Consider the following 23225-nt stretch of genomic DNA (forward strand, 5'->3'; position numbering starts at 1 on the left):
ACGTCACTCCCCATCCAGATTACGGCCGCCTCGAGCTGTTTCTGAGCGCATCCCTGTTTTGTCCCCCAGTCGCTGCGTTACTTCGAGATACGAAAGAACTTTTGTCCCCTTTATTACAGAAAAATGAATAAAATGTCCCAATAGTTTCTTTTTTCCCCTCTTTTTTGCCCACGCCCTTTCTTGACCAGTTTTTATTTTTTAACTCTTTTATTGACTTAATGTAGTTGGATTATTGACACTTTATTAGTGTCCCTTTTAATTTATGTGCATTTATGTCTCGCTCTTTTTTTGTGTATATTCGCTTATTCCCCCCCCCCTTGCTTTTTTTATGTCCGTTCTGATTCTTTTTCCGATTCGTATTTGTGTAATTTTAGTTTGACCAGTTTTTATCTTTTTAACTTTTTAATTGACTTTTTACAGTTTTAATTATTGACTGTTAAATGATTGTTCATAATGATTTTTCTATTTCGTTGTTGTTTTTTTGCATTTTTGCCAGTTTTAGTGCAACCATTTATAATGTCGACTCCGAAGTCCGAATTCGGCCCTTTGTGGGCTTGTTGTAGTGATCTTTTTGAAATAAATATCTTATCTTATCTTACAACAAGTAATAATAAAAATGAATAAATATATATTAAATCGAGTAATTCTTATATTGAATATGAAAATCAAGATTAAAACGAAAAAAAAAAATAGTTTGCTATTAAAGTATAAATGAAACTTAAAACGAACAGAAATTAAATAAACAATCAATGCGAACTAACATACAATAAATATTAATGTAAATGAATAAATAAATCTTAAAACAAGTCAGACTTAAATTGAATATGAAAATCAAGTTTGAATCGAATAAAAATAACTACAAACAAGAGGGTGGGTATCGCCTCACTGCAGAAGCCTAAAACCTACTGCGTCATTGGTGCTTTACTGAAAACTATGTGAGTCTTGAACAGTCTTGGAAAGTATAAACAAAATCAAATTGAATATTAGATATATAATGATTTTGATTGTTGAAAGATACATCAGTTCAAGATTTTTTTTCACTGTAATTTTTATTTTCATTTTCAATTTTGTAAGAGCTGGAAAAGAATAAATTTGCAATATATGAGTAATTCGTTTTCAGTGAAGCGCCAATGACGCAGAAGGCTTTAGGTTTTTTACAGTTAAAGAAGAGGGCAGTATCCAAATTTTGTTTGTAGTGAAACTGTATCTGTCTTGACCAATCTTGGAAAGAACTAATAAATTAAACTGAATATTTTATGTATAATGATACTAATTGCTGAAAGCTCATCAGTTCAAAATTTTACTGTAATTTTAATATTTATCTTAAATATTAAGTACAAAACAAAACATTTGTAATATAATTCGTTTTCATTAAAGCGCCAATGACGCAGTAGGTTTTAGGCTTCTGCAGTGAGGCGATACCTAAACTCTTGTTTGTAGTTATTTTTATTCGATTCAAACTTGATTTGCATATTCAATTTAAGTTCCACTCGTTTTAAGATTTTTTTTTACTAATTTACATTAATATATATTGTTTGTTTATTCGCATTGGTTGTTTATTTAATTTCTGTTAATTTAAAGTTTCACTTCAATTACAATAGGAAACTATTTTTTTTTCGTTTTAATTTTGATATTGATATTCGATATATGCATTAATAGCGTTAGGGTCTGTTCAATCCTTTAAATCATTGCTTTCTGTATGGTTTTTGCACTAATTGTTGGTTTATTTATGTAAGTTTTGGGCATCATCTATTCTTTAATAGTAATTTCTGGTCGTTTTGAGTTTGAATTTTAACAGGTATTTGTATCTTCTGAGCTTAAGTTTATAATGGTCTACTTTTCTTTGAAAAAACTTATTTTTCGGAAAGTTTCTTAATTAATTTTTGTTCATTTTTTATTGCAAAAAGTTTCAAGTTTTTATGGCATGGGGGGGGGGGGTTGCTTACTGTCCGATTATTCAGGAATTTAAAAAACGGATCTAGAACTTTCAATTGAAATCGAATGAGGTTTTTTTCAAAGTCTATACGATTACCTCTTTGATAAAAACCTTATATATGAACAATAGACAGCTTGCATAACTTGTGAACAGCGCTTAACAGCAATGAATGGATTGAAAAAATAGCAAGTTTAATTAACACAATCTTCCGTTAATTAAGTAAATTACATTTCTTTAGACTACGTTAGGGGGGGGAAGGGCGCCCCCCTTGCTCCTCCCCTGGATCCGCCACTACCTTACACTCTCTGTTTCTTTCCTTGTTAGGGAGGAGAGCAGATGCCTAATAGGTGTGTGTTAATACCAAAACATTCTAACTCTCATTGGGTCTTCAGGTATAAACAGAATTAGTTCAAAGGAAGGGGTGGGGAAAAGGGCGTGGGGGGGGGTTATTTTCCCTTCGATCAATTTTGACTCTTAAAAGCTGGACATGAACTTCCAATTTCCAAACAAATGAGCCCTCTCTGAAGTTTATACGAGAATCCCTTCCTGCCCCCGGGCCCTGGGGGGTTTTGTCGACGCCAGAGTTTTGTTACTTAACCTTTCAACTATTTTTAACAAAATGGCATTTTTAACCCTTGTATATAAAGCAACTATGGGGGGAAAATAATAAAAAATATTGAAGCTATATAAGATTTATTAATTTGTTTATGTTTGCTCCGGTTATCTTTATGTTTGTAAGATAGTTAATTTTAATTTCTGTTCGTTCGGGGTTTTGTTTAATCTTTAACAGTAATTTTTGGTCTTTTTGAGTTTTAACTATAATAGGAATTAATTTCTCCTGGTCCTGAGTTCAATATGGTTCTTTACTCTTCCTAGAGAACTTTTTTTATGTAAGTTGTTTTTAATTAATAAGAATTAAACATTCAACCCTTATGGTTTATACCATAGACAGGCTAAGTACATGCCTCTGAAAAATAAAACATGATTTTTTCACGAAACAATGAATGGATTAAATAAATAGCTTTGGTGGGGGGGCAGCGTAGTTGTCATAAAGAATAAACCTTTCGCTTAGAATGTCGGAGAAGGGGCGGGCGAGGTGGGAAACTCATCCAATACGTGGTAGAAATTCACTTATGTCCTTCGTTTCCGATTTAAGAGATTAGAGAGACTGTTTGGACTGAAGAATGTTGGACCGTTTGAGTATTGAAAGATTTTAAAATACTCAAAAATACTTTATATTTTTAGTTATTGCAGGATTGCTTTCATAGAATGTGGAATGGTGAGCCCCCTGGCCCATGATTTGGGTGAGCCTCAACTCATAATATACAATGTTGATTAATTGTTCAATGTTATGTGCATATATTATTCTATATAATTAATTTTGAGTTATACTTTTATCGCATTGCGTTCATTTTTAAGCCTTGAGATAAAAACTGAAACCTTAGCGTAAACAGTGGTGGGGGGAATTCTCCCCCCTCACATGCATAATTGAGCAGCCACAGAGAAAGTATTACAAATGAAAATAATCTGTCTTTTGAAAATGTCTTTTTTCAAAAGACACTAAAATAGTTGTCTAAAGGAACCTGAAGCGCTATCTCTGACATTTCCGTTTATTCTTTATTCCCGTTACTTTCAGATGTAAAATTTAGAATATTATCGAATGGGTTTAGTCGTTTCCTCCCTGAACAATTCACATTTGGAAAACTCACCCCCTGGGAAATTTCTCCCCCCTCCAAGAACATTTTCTTTTCCTGCTGATGATTCCCCCACGTTAAATTCCACCCAGCAGAAATTTTCCAGCCGTGAAATAAGCTCCCTCACACATATTCCCCTCAGATAATTTCGGATATTCATAAAATAAATAAAATTTATTTTTCCAGGGGCACTTTATGTGGAAGAGGTGGTCGTATAAACTTTGGAACGGGGTTCATTGAATTACAAATTAAAAGTTATAGTGCCCTTACACCAGGGGAGATCTAGGATTTTTTTTAGGGGGGGGGGGGGCGCAAAATAGGTTGATCCGACAAACTTGCATTAGCAGCAAGTTTAATTAACGCAATCTTGTGTTCACTAAGTAAATTACATTACTTTAGACTTCGTTAGGGGGGGGGGGGCTAGTTGCTCCCCAATCTTTTTTTACTCTTAAAAAGTGAAAAAGAACTTTCAATATCTAATCATATGAGCCCTCTAAAGTTTATATGAGCATCCCTTCCATAAGAAATAATATGATGGATTCGGAGAATCCTTAAATTACAACCCTTGCCCTGAGGGCTGTGGGGGAGTTATCATCCTCAAAGACCTAATTTCCAGAACTTAAAACTTCGTTTAATAAAATGGCTGTCTCAAAATTTTGATTGGATGTGTTTGGGTAAAAGGTGGGCGTGAGAGGGGGGTTAGCTGCCCTCAAATCACTTTCGACTATTAAAAAGAGCACTAGCCCTTTGAATTTCCAATCGAATGAGCCTCCTTTGAAGTTTCTACGACACCGCCTTCAATAAAAACCTTATATGCCCCCAGGGTATAACTTAAAACCTTTGTCTTGAGGGTTGTGGGGGAGTGTCCTCCTCAAAAACATATTTTCTATCTGAAAATCAACTACGCTGAACAATGGCTATCTCAAAATTTGTATTGGATGTGTTTGGGGATATGATGAGCGTGGGAGGGGGGCTAGTTGCCCTCCAATCATTTTTGACTATTAAGAAGGGCAATAACCTTTGAATTTCCAATCGAAAGAGCCTTTTTTGAAGTTTCTACGACAACGCCTTCTATAAAAACCTTGTATGCCTCCAGGGCATAACTTAAAACCCTTGCCCTGAGGGTTGTGGGGGATTGTCCTCCCCAAAACATATTTTCTATCTGGAAATCAACTACGCTGGACAAAATGGATATCTCAAAATTTTGATTGGATGTTTCTGGGAGAAGGATGAGCGTGGGGGGGGGGCTTGGTGCTTTCAAATTACATTCAACTGTATAAAAGGACCCTAGTCCTTTAAATACCCATATAAGTGAGCCTTTTTTTAAGTGTTTACGATAACACCGTCTGTAAAAATCTTCAAAATTCCCAAGTCATATTTTACAAACTTTGCCGTAAGTGCGGTGGGGGAGTGTCCTCCCCAAAACATATTTACTATCTGGAAATCAACTACGCTGAACAAAATGGATATCTCAAAATATTGGTTGGATGTGTTTGGGGGAATGATGAGCGTGGGGAGGGGGGGGGGGCTAATTGCCCTCCAATCACTTTCGACTATTAAAAAGGGCCCTATCCCTTTGAATTCCCAAACGAATGAGCCTTTTTTGAAGTTTCTACGACAACGCCTTCCATAAAAACCATATGTGCCCCCAGGGCGTAGTTGACAACCTTTGCCCTGATGGCGGTGAGGGAGTGTCCTCCTCAGAAACCTCTTTACTATTTAGATATCAACTACACTGAACAAAATGGCTGACTAAGAATCTTTATTGGATGTGTTTGGCGAAATGCTGGGCGTAGGGGGGGGGGGCTAGTTGCCCTCCACTCACTTTCGACTATTAAAAAGTGCACTAGCCCTTTGAATTTCCAATCGAATGAGCCTTTTTTGAAGTTTTTACGACAACACCGTCTATAAAAAACCTTTTATGCCCCCAGGGCATATAATCCCCCAAGACCCCTGAGGGTTGTGGGGGAGTGTCCTCCTCAAAAATATATTTTCTATCAGGAAATCAACTACGCTGAACAAAATGGCTATTTTAAAATTTTGAATGAATGTGGTTGGGGGAATGATGGGCGTGGGGGGGGGGGGCTAGTTGCCCTCCAATCATTTTCGACTATTAAAAAGGTCACTCGAACTCTCGATTTCCGATCGAATGAGCCCTACGAAGTTTCTACGACAACGCCTTCTATAAAAACCTTATATGCCCCCAGGGCATAACAAAAAACTCTTACCAGGAGGGTTGTGTGGGAGTGTTCTCCTCAAAAACATATTTTCTATCTGGAAATCAACTACGCTGAACAAAATGGCTACCTCAAAATTGTGTTTAGACATATTTGGGGGAACGATGGGCGTAGGGGGGGGCTATTTGCCCTCCAATCTCTTTCGACTATTAAAAAGGGCACTAGCCCTTTGAATTTCCAATCGAATGAGCCTGTTTTGAAGTTTCTACGACAACGCCTTCTATAAAAAACCTTATATGCCCCCAGGGCATATAATCCCCCAAGACCCCTGAGGGTTGTGGGGGAGTGTCCTCCTCAAAAATATATTTTCTATCAGGAAATCAACTACGCTGAACAAAATGACTATATCAAAATTTCGATTGGATGTGTTTGGGGGAATGATGGGCGTGGGGGGGGGCTAGTTGCCCTCCAATCATTTTCGACTATTAAAAAGGGCACTAGAACTCTCGATTTCCGATCGAATGAGCCCTACGAAGTTTCTACGACAGCGCCTTCTATTAACTCCTTATATGCCCCCAGGGCATAATTTAAAACTCTTGCTCCGAGGGCTTTGGGGAATTGTCCTCCTCAAAAACATATTTTTTATCCGGAAATCAACTACGCTCAACAAAATGGCTATCTCAAAATTTTGATTGGATGTGGTGGAAGGAAAGATGGGCGTAGGGGGGGGGGGGGTAGGTGCCCTCCAATCACTTTCGACTATTAAAAAGGGCACTAGCCCTTTGAATTTCCAATCGAATGAGCCTGTTTTGAAGTTTCTACGACAACACCTTCTATAAAAAACCTTATATGCCTCCAGGGCATATAATCCCCCACAACCCCTGAGGGTTGTGGGGGAGTGTCCTCCTCAAAAATATATTTTCTATCTGGAAATCAACTACGCTGAACAAAATGACTATATCAAAATTTCGATTGGATGTGTTTGGGGAAATAATGGGCGTGAGGGGGGGATAGTTGCCCTCCAGTCATTTTCGACTATTAAAAATGGCAATAGAACTCTCGATTTACAATCGAATGAGCTCCCTTTGAAGTTTTGTACAACGACCCTTCCATATGAAGTGCCTCTGGAAAATAAAATAGATAAATAATAAAACATTGGAGCCGTATGGCCTTTACTATAGGCAACGCTACAGCGTTGCCTCTGACAGTACTACTCGCAAACTATTTTCTACCCTGCCTGGGTTCGAGGAAAAAATAATCTCACACAGTTGGAGAGAATAACTCGCTTTTATTCGTCCAAGTGTAAACTGAAACAAAACATGCACTCTAAACTATAAAACGTAGACTTTGCAGTCTAGCAACGAACTAACTGAAAAATCACTATATTTACACAAAGGAACCTGGTACAGGGGTGGAACCTAGATTGACCTTGGCCAATCAGATAAATGAGGGTTTCAAATTCAAAAACTTTTTAAATAGCATTATCTATCAATGGCCAAGCCCAGACAGACAGAAATATATTTTAGCCCGAAAGTTTACTTATTGCTTTCGCTTTTTTATTGCTTACTATAAGCTTACTTATTGCTTACTATAAGCTTACTTATTGCTTAACACCTCTGAATTAACAACGAGAATTTAACCTGTCCTTAGAAATTATACTATAAGCAAATGTAATTAAGAAAAGGAAAGGGGTGATTTATCTGAAGAACAAAGTGAGAAAAGGGGGTAAAATCCCAACACTTCCCCCCGTAAGATAAATGACCTCCCACGCGCCACGCTGGTTCACTCTTACAAACTACTACTACTACTAACAACTCATCGCAGCACATCCATATGAGGTTTGAGATTTTGGAAAATTGAAATCAAGAATAGCAAAAAATAATCGTGCTAATCTAGTCAAGCAATTTTCTGGCTAAGCCAGAGTGAATTCAAACCCCCCAATCCACAAACATATGGGAATCATCCCAAAAGGGATAATAATCTTCAGGTTTGGTTCAACCTTCAAATCAGGGGTTTGCAGCATAATAAACGAGAATATTCTTGCTCTCACAAAATTTACTCTTGGAGAAGCGGAGAATCCGGTTCTCGCATATCCGTCGATGCCAGACGACCAAAAAATGACTGGCTAAACTATCCTTTTAATCTCCAGTGATGAAAGCAAAGGAATATCTTAATTGAAAGAGTAATTGCCCTAGGCACAATTTGAAATAATACATGGCCGAAAAAACAAAGGCCTGTGAAAACAATATGGGTAAAGGGAAATCAGGTAAAAATATCAATGAACCCATTGATCAATTTATTCTGGGTCCCATCCCCTGGGTAATCAAATGAATAATGCGCATGGATACTACCTGAAATTGAAGTTTGGATATGTAGCTTCAGGAATAAGGTTTGCAGGAAATAATTGTTGATTTCAATCCAGAATTGCAAATTAGTTTACTGGGCCAAGAATTAGGTGAAATATGAAATGACTGGGAGAGAGTATCTCCCAAGGATTCCAGCTAAGAGAGACAAAACCTTGGTAACAGGGTCACAGCTAGTCAACCAGTTGTCCGTTGAGCGAACCGTCCATCATTCATGGCTCCCCAACAGTGCTCTCCCGCCAATATGAGACTAAATATCCCTTACAGTTGATGGGACTACTCTCAGATTCCTTCCTAAGCTTTTACAATCCAACCCGAGATTCAATATCTCCTAATTTTTCCATAAGCCGCTGTAATTCATTCCATTCTATTTTATGATCATCAAAAATTTTCCCCAATGGGTCATAGACCTCATTATTTCCCCTAAGCTCATTTTTTAATTCTTAGAAAATTTGTTTTCTGCCACTGCAGAGTGAATCTGCAAATTTTGTCTCTTTTTGCATTTCTTTTTTCTTTTCTACTTTTCTCAACAACTTTTTCCATCACGGAAAATAAATGATCATTAAATCTGAATTGGACTCCAGTGTCCGCCATCTTTGACTGCATTTCTTAATTGTATTTGCGTGTGAAACGTATACTATCTTTTCTTTTCTTTGTCGTAACATTAAATAAATCCGCGTGAAATGGGAATTGGATCCCGACGTTTGGTTTTTCATACTGCACTAAAATTTCTCAAACTTTATGAGGAAAAACGCGTACAATAAATTTCTTTTCATTTTTCTCAGACACATTGAGCGAGCGTTTCACTTTGGTGTATACTTGTCGGTGTCTGATATTCATTACATGTGTTTTGAAGTTCATTATTTTCTAAAAAAAATTCCCGAGAGATCAATTTCGCGCGTCTTATTTTCAATATTATGCAGCTTAGCCACTTCCGCATTTCTCACCGTTAAAGAGGTCACTTTAAAGAGTAGGAGATTTCCGATATCCTCAAAGTCTCCTCCTACTAGAACATCTACTCTATAGTAGGTACTAAGCCTGCTTTTATCGTTTTTCTCTGGACTGTACCGTCCTTCTTTGCAATCTCTATTCTCACCCAAGCAGACGGGCATTGGTGCTTATCTCCATAATAACATGTATCCCTACAGTTTATCTCTGTCTGATTAATAAGGTCAGTTCGCACAAAAGTTTGCTCACTACCTGAGTCAATAACCATTTTGGCTAGTTTTCCGTTTAATTTTCCTTCTATTTTGTATGATTTCGCGAACTCATCATTATTTCCTTTACAATGGACTGTAGCTCAATTTGTTCTAATATGGGTTACTTTCTCGTCGTTAATGGGGCAATTTTTCGAAAATTTTCCGGGTTTTCCACATTTTACCGAGTTATCAACATTTCCAACTGGAATATCAAGCATTTCATTTTCTAGACAAGGTGACTTAGCCTCTTATTTTGTTTCATGGGTCGGTCCACCTCCTCGCCTAGTTAACGAATTAATGTCAGGTAATTTTCATTCTTTTTCAATGGATCCTTACACAAATTATTATGGCCATCCGATAGCCAATAAGTTATTTGTGATAAAATATCATTTTATGGAATTCTCCAATGAGCTTCTATTAGGCCTTTCGAGGTTTTTCTAAACTCTTGTCGATCTTTCTCTTCCCCTCTGCTTCTATGGGTGTAAATACTTTCTAAGACCACACTGGCTATACATGACGTATGAAGCTAAGAGAGGAAAGGAAATAATAAATGATAAATAAAACCAGAAAAGGGTGAGAAAACGAGGATTTTGTCAACCAGTGGACTAATCACCCATCAAATGTACAAAAAATTCTACCCCAGGGGATTTTCAGCCCCAAAGTTTTATGGTCTGCCTAAAATCCATAAGCAAGATATTCCGTTACGTCCTATTGTAGCATGTTATAGTTCTCCAGCTACAGGTGTAGGAAAGTTCCTGGCCACCATTTTTAAGCCTCTTTTAAGCACACAGAAATCTTACATAAAAAATTCTATAGATCTTGTTTAGAAGTTAAAATTTCAAAGAACAACAGAAAAAACCATCTTATCTAGTTTCGATGCAGTTTTCATGTACACTTTATGCGATGTCCATAAATGTGTGTAGGCCTTATAAAGAAAATTAGATTAAAATTCTGCTTGGTCAGATTACAAAACTTTGGAAATTGACACAATAATGACGCTTGTTCGTCTTTGCAACAAGTTTTCTTCGTATTTTAAGTTCCGAGATAAACTTTTCCTTCAAGTTATGGGCTTATCCATGGACACTGTATTATCTCCTGATTTGGCAAATTTTTACATGGATTTCATAGAACAATCTGCTTTGAATAGTTTCCACTGAAAACACTCCCTCTGGTTTCGTTTCGTTGATGATATTCTTTATGTTTGGGAGCATTGACAAGACTCTCTTGGAGTTTTTTGCTACATTTAAATTCTTTTGTTTCAAACCTCCAGTTCACAATGGAATTAGAAAATTAAGGAAAGCTTCCTTTCCTGGATGCTTTGATTATAAAAAATGAGCCTTGCCTTGACTTTTCTATAGACAAATAGCCGACGTACAGTGATTGGTATCTACACTTTTATTCAAATCATCCCCCCTATGTTGAAACAGGAGAAATAATTCCTACAGTGAACAGAGTTTTAAAACTCTGTTCACTTAATCACGTAAATTCTGAATTAAATTATATCAAAGATATTTTATCGTGCAATGGCTACCCAATAAACCTTATTGAACATATCATAAATAGACGATTAAAAAAGATAAAACAAGAAAATAGGTAGCCCGTCCCCCTTGATTCAGTCGTTCCGGCAATTGAGAAAAAAACTTTCACCACTCTACCATACATTTCAAAAACTTAGTGATAAACTTGGAAAAATTTTAAATAAACACTTTCTCTCTGTTTCTTCCAAAAGTGAACAAAAAGTTGAACATTTTTTCAACTCAGGAAAAGATAAAACTGACCATATACTGGGTAGATGTGTCTACTGAGTCCCGTGTTCATGTGGGAAATTTTACATTGGTAGGACCCTTCAACAACTTGGTGAACGTTTGTATGAACAAAAAACTTCAATAGATAAGTCCCTGAGATTGAAAAATAAAAATGACAACTTTGATTTCGCATTGGCCCAGAATATTTTTCGAAAATCCTACACATCTTGTTCTTTTTGAGGAGGCAACTTTAATATCTACTGTAAATGGCCTACCGAAATCTTTCAAAGATGTAATTGAGATAAAAATAAACATAAACATGAATTGGCTTTAAAAAGGGACACCGGAGACATTTCATTAAGCCCAATTTATAACAATTTAATGATAAAAGACTCTTTTGAAATTTGCACCCAATCAAATTTAAGAGAACCTATTAACCAATCTAATGAAAACCGAAATGGCAGAAAAGCAAAAAGAATTGCTAAGCAAAAGATTCTTGCACAATCTCTGAGGTAAAATCCTTTTTTTCATTTGTTCCGGCTTTGGTCTGTCATTTAGTGCTTGTTTGGATCTTGTCCAGTGAACTCTAAAAGGTTAGATTCTTTTTTTTTTTTTTTTTTTTTTTTTTTTTTTTTTTTTTTTTTTTAGCACTGAGGACGACTTGGCGGAGGTCCTTGTCGAAATATTTGCTGATTTTTCGTCTTCATATTTTCGCACTGGCTGACAAAATCCTCGTTTTCTCGCCCTTTTCTGGTTTTATTTATCATTTATTATTTCCTTTCCTCTCTTAGCTTCATACTTCTATGGGTGTCTCTAGCCCTTTCCTCCGCCTGTTTACGGGCTTCTATTTCTTCTTCTATTTTCTCCTCACTTACTTTGTATAACTTAGAGGTGTATATTTTTCGTGTTCTAGAGATTTTTTCATTCAGTAAAAGATGCCTTCCAATAATTTCCAATTGTACTTTTTTAGCATTTTTATTTACCTCTTTTGGAAAATTATGGAACAATTATGGAAAATCACATTAAACACATTATGGAAAATCATTTAACTCTATTCTAGGTAGGTATACACGGATTAGTTTCGGGGATGTGGGGGAATTAAAAAAATGCGTTAATTACATTTAAAATATAAGAACATTAACCACTAAGAGATTTCGAAAGAGAGTGTTGAGATAAGATTTATTCATGATTAAATACACGTAAAATAATACACTATGCTATCCCCCAAAGGTTCGTTGGCCTGTAAAGAAGGGGGAAGACATAGGAGTCCCTTACTCAGAGAAAAAATTACTTACAGAGAAAAAAAAATCTAGAACGCAAGAATTAAATAGATTGAATAGACTTCAATGAATCATGCGCAAAAAGGCTATAAAAATCCGTAAATAACTTATAAGAAGCCCCTGGATGCGGAAATACATGTTTGCATGAGAGAGGAGTCACACATGAAATGAAGAAGAAAAACATAAAAAAGAAAATAAAGGGATTGGGCCAATATAGAAGAAAAAGAAAGTAGCAGATATTTCGGAATAATATTTACGTTCCAGTCTTCAGCGGGTAATGGAAACAAGTAAAACTACACCATTATTTCATTATTTGATTACTCTTTGAATCCTTACATTATAGTCCAGGAGCCACTAAAGCGCATCTCGTTTATTTCTGAGTTGAGGTGGTTAGAAAGACACAGTCAGTTTGACAATAGTTTCCGACTATATCGACCACGCTAAATCTGAATATGGGTGGGGGCAAAGTTGGAGATCACGGCTTGACCTTGTAAAAGGAAAAAAACACCCTTTTTAGGCCTATAAAACGTGTACAGACTGTTTATTTTTTTTCTGAGGTTGTACCACTCCGATGTAGTGGTGCGACATCTCAATTTGGTCAATTTCGTAGAATATGTTAATTTTTTCCGATATCTTGTATAGCCCAGGAGCTATAGGCTAATATTTATTAATTTTCCCCGAAAATCTCAGAATTCAAAAGATCATTTTCAACTAAAACCACGTATCTCGGACCTTTCTATAATTTTTGTGTTATTCATTCTTTTCCAGAATTTACCTTTGGTATTTAGGTTCCCATTGCTGTAAAGCTCAAAGCTTAAAATGTTCGGTGAAGCCGTGTAGAATTTTTTGAAAAAGTATAGGCCAAAAGATATATGCAAAAATTCATTTTTCCAAATGATGATGTGACACATCTTTTATGCTAGAATTTAACGCCCAATTCGAATATGAACTTTACTTTTCAACCAAATATCAACTTTTTTTTTTTGTCTTAATTAAAAATGTATTTACAATGCTGACTGATTTTCAGTTTATCTCCTGATAAGACTTGCAGCCCAATCTTTACTTCGTTATCTGCAAGCCAGATAGAGAGTGGAGTGATACCTATGACTCGTATCGGATACCTACCAGTCATACCAAGTCCTCCATCTAATCCAGCAGTAGTTAAAGAGGCAATAAACATTATACATCGTACAGCTTGCGCACTGAAGTTACCTCAGACTATAATAACGTGTGACCAAGCTATCTACGAGATCATTATCGCATTGAAAAAGAAATAGCCTGAAGTATTCAGTGATGTTATTCCAAGAATGGGTGGATTTCATCTGTCTATGAACTTCCTTGATGTGATTGTGTACCTCACGAAAGGCTTAGGGCTTGAAGAAATCTTTAGTAAGACTGACATCTTACTCTCTGGAACTGCTAAAAAATCTATGACTGGAAAACCCTATTACAGGTGTACGGAGGCTCACATCATCGTAAGGCCTTGTATAGAGTATATTGGAATGCTCTTGAACAGTATTACATTGAATCAGACAAAAAAGCAAGTACTTTTGATGAGCTGTCAGATTTAATGTCTGCGTACATGAATTGCGGAGGCTCCTTTGACAACCTAGACAAACACCTGGAATCTATGAAGCCTCTGATGAGCCAGTTCAACAAGTCGCGTGACGAAAACCTTACAACGAAGGTTGTGGATGGAGTATATGAATCTTGTGGTGATTCTTCTCCAGTTTCTAATTGCAGAGCGTGGGGGAGACTGGGAAGGTCATATTATTGGTATAACCCTTATGTTGCCGTATTTGACAGCTGCGGGGCAATATAAGTACACTACATGCCTACTCCAGTATTTGAATGACATGAAAACCTTGCCACCTAGCTTGCATCATATCTTTGTCAGAGAACTATTCAACGTGAAGCGGAAAAATTGCAAGATGAATTGTGTTTCCCCAGATCATGCACTGGAATCCACACTCAACCTTGAATAAAAAAAAAAGGGGGAGGAATAAAGGGAAACACACTGAACTCAATGGCAGTTGCCAAGTGGACTACCACCATACCATTCCGTGCTGAGGTTTCCTCTGCCCTTTATCGACTTGCTGGAATTGAGAGCATGAGTGAATTTGATGGTGAAGGAAGCAAAAATGGAACCTTTGAGAAGCGCCGAGAAAACTTTGTCAGTAAAGTGGTCTCTGTTGTCGAAGACCAAATTGATTCCTTTACATGTGATGAGGAATCATTGGTGAATATCATTTCAAATCAAGTCGTTGATAAAGCAGTGGCAAAGAGCCTCCTGAGTGCACGTGCTAGTGGTTTAAAAGCATTGGAAGCATACTTCGATGGAAAACCCAACCCCTTTTCCAAGGTTAAAGTAAAGACTATGGATTGCGATACAAAACAGGCCAAACGTTCAACGACCAAGACCGGTAGCAGCGTTTATGCTGAGTTGGAAGCTGTTAAAAGGATTTTGGTTACTGTTGGCGCTAGTCAAGGATCTATGCTTGAGATGCTAAGTAAGATCATTCCACACGAACTTTTGCCCTACGCCCCAACAATATTTGAATCAGTAGCTAGTGAACGTATTAAACTTCGATCGGGTACGAAGTCAAGTTTTCTTGAGTTCATTCCCACCTCTGCAAGTTTAGAAAGTTGGCCTAGCGAAGTTCCGATTAACACGGTCACGGGAACTGGTGTGGTGGTAGATTTCATGCCGTTAATCCGGTCGCAAGTGCCAGACAAAACCGAAACCGTTGAGGCATCTTCGATACGAATCCTTGCAAGGCTCTTAAATCGACTCCCAAGATCTACAACCGAGCTGTAGCTGATCGGTATGACGGAGTGTTCGGCTTTGTAAACATTACCGGGAATCCTATTGTTCTAAAAGACAGTAGTGGATGTCATGAGTGGAGAGGAAGTACAGTGACGAAGAGTTTTATCGTTACGAAGAGCATGGTGCTAGAAAACTGGGATATTTTGCTTATGCAGTCAGAGAGTAAGGCAAGACTTATCGAATGCATTTTTGAATTGTGGAGCCATGTCTATCTTTCTGAATTAAGATTTACCATTTACCTCTCTGGTGGATTCAGTGATAGAATGAAGGTGCTAAAACTGGTCCCATCCAAAATGACCATACATCCAAACCCGGACTACGAAGCGAACTTGTTCAGCACACATGAAGAAGCAGACACGCATGTTGCTCTCCATGTTGCCGAATGCTACAGAAATGGATGTTCCAAAGTAATTGTTGAAGTAAATGACACAGACATTGTTGTCATTTTATTACAGAACTATCGCGAAATATTCCTCTGCAGGTGTGATCCAGGTTATGAACCTGAGCTCTACGTTCAGTTCCGTGACAAAGTCTTTCCGATCCATAAAATTGTGAATAGAACCTCGTGGGCTGTTGTAGAGTCAATAGGGCTGCTACGGTCAGTTTTTTCTTCTCGAAGGGCAAAAAACATTTGCTACATCTGCTGGTAAATCACAGCTCATTCAAGAAATTTCTGATCTTACACAGAGAGTGAGGAGTGATATCAAAAACGTCATTATGTACGAGTCCGAAATCTTGCGTATGTGTATGAAATTGACTGTATCGGTATATAGCCAAAAACAGTCCGAATTTAATTCTCTCAATGACCTCCGAATTCATTTATTTCCCAGAAAAAAGAACTTGAACAGCTTACCCCCAACAGATGGTTCTTTCGTATATCACGTCAAGAGATCTATACTTCAGTGGAACATTATTCTTCAGGCTGTGATTCCTAAGCCCTATATCTTCAACCCACTTGAGTTTGGCTGGACCCATCACGACATTTTACGAGTCAGTCCAGTGACATCAGCGCTGACCACCTGGCCTCCATCTGTCAACAAGACTTCAACCTTTTGTTACTGTAAAACTGTGTGCGGTAAAAAGTGCCATTGTTTGGGGATAAAGCCATGCGACATTCTTTGCGCATATGATGTGCGATGTGATGCCGACAGTGACGATTCTGATGAGGATTAGCGGGATTTTTTTGTATGTTTGCGGAAACCGTTGGGATGTGCGGGAATTGTATTTTGACAGGCTTTACCTGTAGCTTTACTTACAGTACTTAAAATGATAAACACTCTTTAATCATATTAAAGATTTAAGCTTTCAGTTTCGGTCGAGCCTGGTTCTTTCGTGTCGGTTTACTACTTTATAAAGCTTCGTAGGTTGATTATATTCTGGATTTACAACTATACTTTTAAGAAAATCGGAGTTTATAGCAAATTAAATAGCATATAGCAACTAAAGTTGAAACACGATGACCAAGTTAACACTACCGTTGGACTCGGCGTCAAAATTTGGCATAAAAACATGTCCTGCAATACCGTAACATTAATCAAAAAAATTTTTAGGCCAACAAATAAGTAATTAACCTATAACAAACGAAGTTAAGATTGGGCTGCGAAGTCTTATTAGCAGATAAACTGAAAATCAGTCAGCATTGTAAATACATTTTGAATTAAGACGAAAAAAAAAAGTTGATATTTGGTTGAAAAGTAAAGTTCATATTCGGATTGGGCGTTAAATTCTAGCATAAAAGATGCGTCACATCATCATTGGGAAAAATTATTTTTTGGCCTATACTTTTTAAAAAAATTCTACACGGCTTCACCGAACATTTTAAGCTTTGAGCTTTACAGCAATGGGAACCTAAATACCAAAGGTAAATTCTGGAAAAGAATGAAAAACACGAAAATTATAGAAAGGTTCGAGATACGTGGTTTTAGTTGAAAATGATCTTTTGAATTTTGAGATTTTCGGGGAAAATTAATAAATATTAGCCTATATCTCCTGGGCCATACAAGATATCGGAAAAAAATTAACATATTCCACGAAAAGACCATATTAGGACCAAATTGAGATGTCGCACCACTAAACCATACTGGCACAACCTTAGAAAAAAAATAAACAGTGTTTACACGTATTATACGCCGAAAAAGGGTGTTTTTTTGCTTTTACAAGGTCAAGCCGTAATCTCCAGCTTTGCCACTACCCATATTCAGATTCAGCGTGGTCGATATAGTCGGAAATTATTGTCAAACTGACTGTGTCTTTCTGACCACCTAGTTGTCACATTATAGTGGTCTGGCTTCCGGACTATAAAAAACATTCTATTTGGTTATAATATTAATGTCAATTGTGTTTTCCGGCTAATTATTACCAGTCAAATCATCCTTAACAGTATTTAAATGTGACTGTTATTACGCGGTAAAAATAAACATTTAAAAACAATAAGATGTGCAATTAACAATATGCAATTATGAGCTGCATCTCAAAGAAACACACAATTAATCAAAAGTACCCAAATTGAAAGAAAAAATGAAACAGAACTTTACAAGTGATTTAATTTTATTAATAGCTGATGTCGAATCTTTTTTCTCAAATATACACCTTTTTAAGTGTTCATCCATATACCATATACCCATCCATATACAAGATAATTCCTGTTTAACATTTGTTTTAAATATTTTAACATTTAACATTCAAATTTTAACATTTTGTTTTTTCATATATTTAAATTATATTTGTTTTTAAAATCAGATTCAGGGCTAAGCAGGAGAGGGGGGGGGGCTAACCAATCCTGACTCTTGTATAAGTCATTTATGAGTGTTTGCTTCGCGAAATAAAATAGGCTTTTCCCAAATATACGGCAGATTGCCGCCCCCATCAGAAATACTTTTTGCACCAATTTTCAATTTTCAAAAATAAAAAAACAAACAAGTCTTTTTAACTGAAAGTAAGAGCGACATTAAAACTTAAAACGACAAGAAATTATTCCGTATATGAAACGGGCTGTCCTCTCCTCAACGCCTCGCTCTTTACGCTAAAGTTTTTTATTGTTTTAAAAAACAAAGTTGTGAGACAGAGTCAAACTTTAGCGTAAAGAGCGAGGCGTTGACGAGGGGAGAGCCCCTTTCATATACGGAATAATTTTTGTTCGTTTTAAGTTTTAATGTCGCTCCTTATTTTCAGTTAAAACGAAACTTGTTTTTTTTATTTAATTTTGATCATTTTTGAATCACTGCAGCTTAGATTTTGGCTCATCGTACATGAATAATTAAAACGAAATTTGCATATTAAATTTCTTTTTTTGGCTAAATGGCTTTCTCGATATTTCGTTCTGACGTAACTTACGAATTAACTTACGTAACGAACTTCTACATTCGTACATTTTTATTACGTATATTAGGGGGTTCGCCCCCTAGTCAAAATTTCAAAAGTTCAAACTTTGTTCCAATTCTTTAAGAATGACCCCTTAATCACAATGGCCGTTAATTAGAATAAATACCTCTGATGAAAGTACAAAAAACTTTAGCGTAAAGAGTGAGCTGATGACTAGGGGGCTAATCCAATTATATTCCGGAGTAACCTTTCCTTGTTTGAAACTTTGATGTTGCTCCTTACTTTCAACTGAAAAAATTGTCTTTTTACCTAAATGATCGTTTTTTTAAATAATGCTGGGAAATCTGGCACCCCCTTCGTAGCAATGTCACTTCCCCCATGAAGACTTCCTCGATAGAAAGATCCTCCCACGTAATCCCCAACACCCCCCCCCTCCAACTAACAGAAAAAATTTCCCCTGGAAACTTCTGTGTACTTCCCAATAACCAATACTATATGTAATTAAATAAAAAAACAATTTTTTTTTTTACTGCAAGTAAGGAGCAACATCAAAACGAACAGAAATTATTCCGTATATGAAAGGGGCTGTCCCCTCCTCAACACCTCGGTCTTTACGCTAAAGTTTTTATCGTTTAAAAAAATAAAGTTGTGAGAAAGAGTCTAACTTTAGCGTAAAGAGCGAGGCGTTGAGGAGGATACAGCCCCTTTCATATACGGAATAATTTCTGTTCGTTTTAAGTTTTAATGCTGCTCCTTACTTTCAGTTAAAAAAACTTGCTTTTTTTATTTAATTTTTGAAAGTTTTTGAATTAATGGAGGTTTTGATTTTTGCTCACCATACATGAACAATTAAAAAAAAATTCATATTAATTTTACTCTTAATTGGTTAAATGGCTTTCTCAAAAGTTGTTTAATTTTACTTATGAATGTTTTTGAGTAATAAATATACGTAACTTACGAATTAACTTGCGTAACGAACTTCTATATCCATGTATTTTAATGCGTATATTAGGGGGTTTGTCCCCTAGTCAATACCTCGCTCTTTACGCTAAAGTTCGAATTTTGTTCCAATTCTTAAAAAATGACCAGTTAATCACAAAGGCCGTTAATTAGAATAAATAGCTCTTATGAAAGTACTAAAAAATATTTGGCTTAAAGAGCAAGGTATTGACTAGGGGGCAAAACCAATCATATACTTAATAATTTCGGTTCGTTTTAAGTTTTGATGTTGCTCCTTACTTTCAGTTGATAAACTTGTTTGTTTTTCATTTAATTTTTGATATTTTTTTTTAAATAATGCTGGGAAATCCGGCACCCCCTTCATAGCAATGTCCCTTCCCCCATGGAAAGATCCTCCCACACAACCCCCGACCCTCCCCTCAATACCAGAAAAAAATCTCCCTGGAAAACGTCTGCATACTTCTCAATAACCAATACTATACGTAAACATTGGGTAAAGTTCATAACTTTCAGCCCTCCCCCAGGGACTTTGGGGGATTAAATCATCCTAAAAGACATATTTATTATATTTTCGACCATGCTGAACAAAATCGCTATCTCAAAATTTTGATCGGGAGACTTTGGGAAAAAAATGAGCGCGGGAGGGGGCCTAGTTGCCCTCCATTTTTTTTGGTCAATTAAAAAGGGCACTAGAACTTTCAAGTTCCGTTAGAATGAGCCCTCCCATGTTATTCTAGGACCACTGGGTCGATATGATCATCCATGGAAAAAAAAAACAAATAAACACGCATCCGTGATCTTTCTTCTGGCAAAAAATACAAAATTCCACATTTTTGCAGATAAGAGGTTGAAACCTCTATAGTAGGGTTCTCTGATACGCTGAATCTGATAATGTTATTTTTATTAAGGTTCAATAGCTTTTAGGGGGTCTTTCTCTCTTTTTTCGAAAATCAGTCAAATTTTCTCAGGCGCGTAACTGTTGATGGGTAGGATTAAACTTGATGAAACTTATATATTTGAAATCAGTACTAAAATCTGATTCTTATGATGTATCTACTGATATCAGAATACCATTTTTAGAGTTTCGGTTACTATTGAGCCGGGTCGCTCCTTACTTACAGTTCATTACCACGAACTGTTTGAACATTGTACAAAGTTTATAACTTGCAGACCTTCCCCCGGGGACCGTGGGGGATTAAGTCATCCTCAAAGACCTAGTTATTGTATTTTTCGACCATGTTGAACAAAATGGCTATCTCAAAATTTTGATCGGGTGACTTTGGGGAAGAAATGAGCATGGGAGGGGGCTTTGTTGCCCTCCATTTTTTGGGCCACTTAAAAAGGGTACTAGAAATTGTAATTTCCGTTAAAATGAGCCCTCCTGCGATATTCTAGGACCACTGGGTCGATACGATCACCCCTGAAAAAAAAAAAAATAAAATAAAAATAAAATAAAAATAAACACGCATCTGTGATCTTTCTTCTGGCAAAAAATACAAACATCTGGACTATTGTAACTATTTTTCCGCTATCTAAATAAATGGATTTATCCCCATTTGAAAGTTTATTTGTTCGTCATGGAACGGCAAAATGGTGTAAGAAAACAATACCTAATTAAAGGTGTTACGTCAAAAATACGTCGTATATATGGGGAAGTGAGACCATCCTAGTAAACAACTATAAACTCAACATTTGGTTTGCAATTAGAAGACACGGAAGGCTTTGCCACCTTCATTGGAAATTTTTTTTACATTTGGACAGGATTGAAGAAGAAAAGTTACATCAAGACTTTGAATGGACTTTGTCAATGAACTCTCTCTGAAAATAATCTAGTGAATAAGCCGAAAGTTCATTATTTTGTGTATGACCCGAAAAGTCATTTATTTTGTTGTGTATAAACATGCTAGTTTCAACTTTATTATTTTAGTGTTTCTACTGAAGACGGTCGCTATCTATATGATCGAAATATCTGGACTATTGTACCTGTTTTTTTACTGTCTAAATAAATGGATTTATCCCCATTTTAAGGTTTATTTGTTCGACAGATTTAACCTTACTCTAGAGCTTGGTGACAAATACGGGAAAATGACCTAAGGACCGATAATGATTAACCATTTATCATTGACTATTTTATCAGAATTGATGTTTCGATTGACCGTAAAGATTTAATATACATATTTGATGTTTATGTTTGACCCTGCACCACCCCCTCCCCCGCCCTACCATAATTCTTGGTTTTAGTTTTCCTAATTTTGTCAATAGAGTATTGTATCTTCATCATATTTTGGTATTTTCCATCATGCTTAACCTAACTTCACTTCTCGAGTGTGTATCATCAAACACACAGAAAACAGAAAAGGTCAGAGTTCTGTTTCCCTTATCTTGAAAATAATCTTTTTTCATCGACATATGATCGAGAAAGGCATGCACAAAATAGAGATTTCGGAGCTGTTACCTAAAGGGATTTCACCCAAGGCCCCTACTTCTGTGTAAGTGGTTGGAAGCTCGCACCATAGGCTAAGGCTATATACTTTCGAAGTAGCTGCGCTTCTATTCACAAATTCATACTTCTCAATACACCTTTAAACAATGCGAATAAAAAAAAAAATATATGAACAAAATTTAGTATAGCCGACAATACTTAGCAAAAAGAAAAGTAAGACGGAGAAAAAACAAACTTACTTGTGTTGCTTGACTAGAAAGATTAACCGGCACTGTCGGTATAATTCTTAAAGTATTGTGAACTCGTACTAGTGTCACTGGAGGGGGGTACTCTGCATAACCACCATAATTCCTCTAGGAAAAAAATATAAAAAGTTTACTACGGCAAATACTACACTCAAAATTCAACCCGTACAATAATCTAGAAAGTGTGGAAACGTTAAATGACAACAATATACACTGGTTTCTTTTTACCAATAAGGTTGGAGATGGGTCAACTTCCTACAGCTTATTTTCTTATATATATATATATATATATATATATATATATATATATATATATATATATATATATATATATATATATATATATATATATATATATATAAACATTGTTACTGCTACACTGGTTCAGATAAAAAAATTATTTACAATTACAAAGACAGCAAACAATCAAATCAGATAGAAAAATTAGTGACTAATGATCGAGAAGAAAAACGAGACATTTCAATATTTTCAGTCATATATAGAGCACAAAGATTCAAGGAGAACAATGTCCATGTCGATGCATACTTAAGAATTACTCAAATATAAAAAAAAACACCCTTTGCATGTTTGACAAATTAAAAAAAGCTAAACATTTTCCACAGCTTTTTTTTTTATTTTAGAGATGCACATGACCCTCTTTTTCCCGAAATGGTAAAACTCAAGTGTAGACGATACGCTCACACACGCATGAAAAAGGAACGAAAAGAAAAACAAATATTAAAAGAGGATTTGCAATTGTATAACCTTTGTAAATGAATTTAAGGATCCATCTTTTGGACCCCTTTATCTTCCTTTCCCCCTAAGCGATTGATCAGTTATTCTTATAGACCTATTACTGACGAGAAGATCGCCCATTTTAAATTAAAACTTAGTTCCAAATATTGGGCTTACCAATGTCTTACCAATGGTAATGAAATGGCTTCTAAATTTTCAGCGGAACTTTTCCAGTTATATTGTGACACCTTTCCAGTGAAAAATGTTACTCGCAAATCTAACTGCAACCCGTGGATGAAT

General features: G+C 36.2%; 1 protein-coding gene across 2 annotated transcripts in view; it reads right to left on the reverse strand.

Annotated features, from left to right (window-relative positions):
• Window positions 1-23225, reverse strand: part of LOC148946892 (uncharacterized) — a 64631-nt gene that overhangs the window by 18052 nt on the left and 23354 nt on the right. For both annotated transcript variants that reach the window (XM_089096709.1, XM_089096707.1), the window contains exon 4: window positions 22185-22298. In XM_089096709.1, the coding sequence (XP_088952835.1) occupies window positions 22185-22298 (114 nt within the window). The remainder of the gene's footprint in view (window positions 1-22184; window positions 22299-23225) is intronic.

The sequence above is a fragment of the Artemia sp. Qi Xiang Cuo genome, chromosome 11 (assembly GCF_049724085.1).
Source record: "Artemia sp. Qi Xiang Cuo chromosome 11, ASM4972408v1, whole genome shotgun sequence".
Lineage (NCBI taxonomy): Eukaryota > Metazoa > Arthropoda > Branchiopoda > Anostraca > Artemiidae > Artemia > Artemia sp. Qi Xiang Cuo.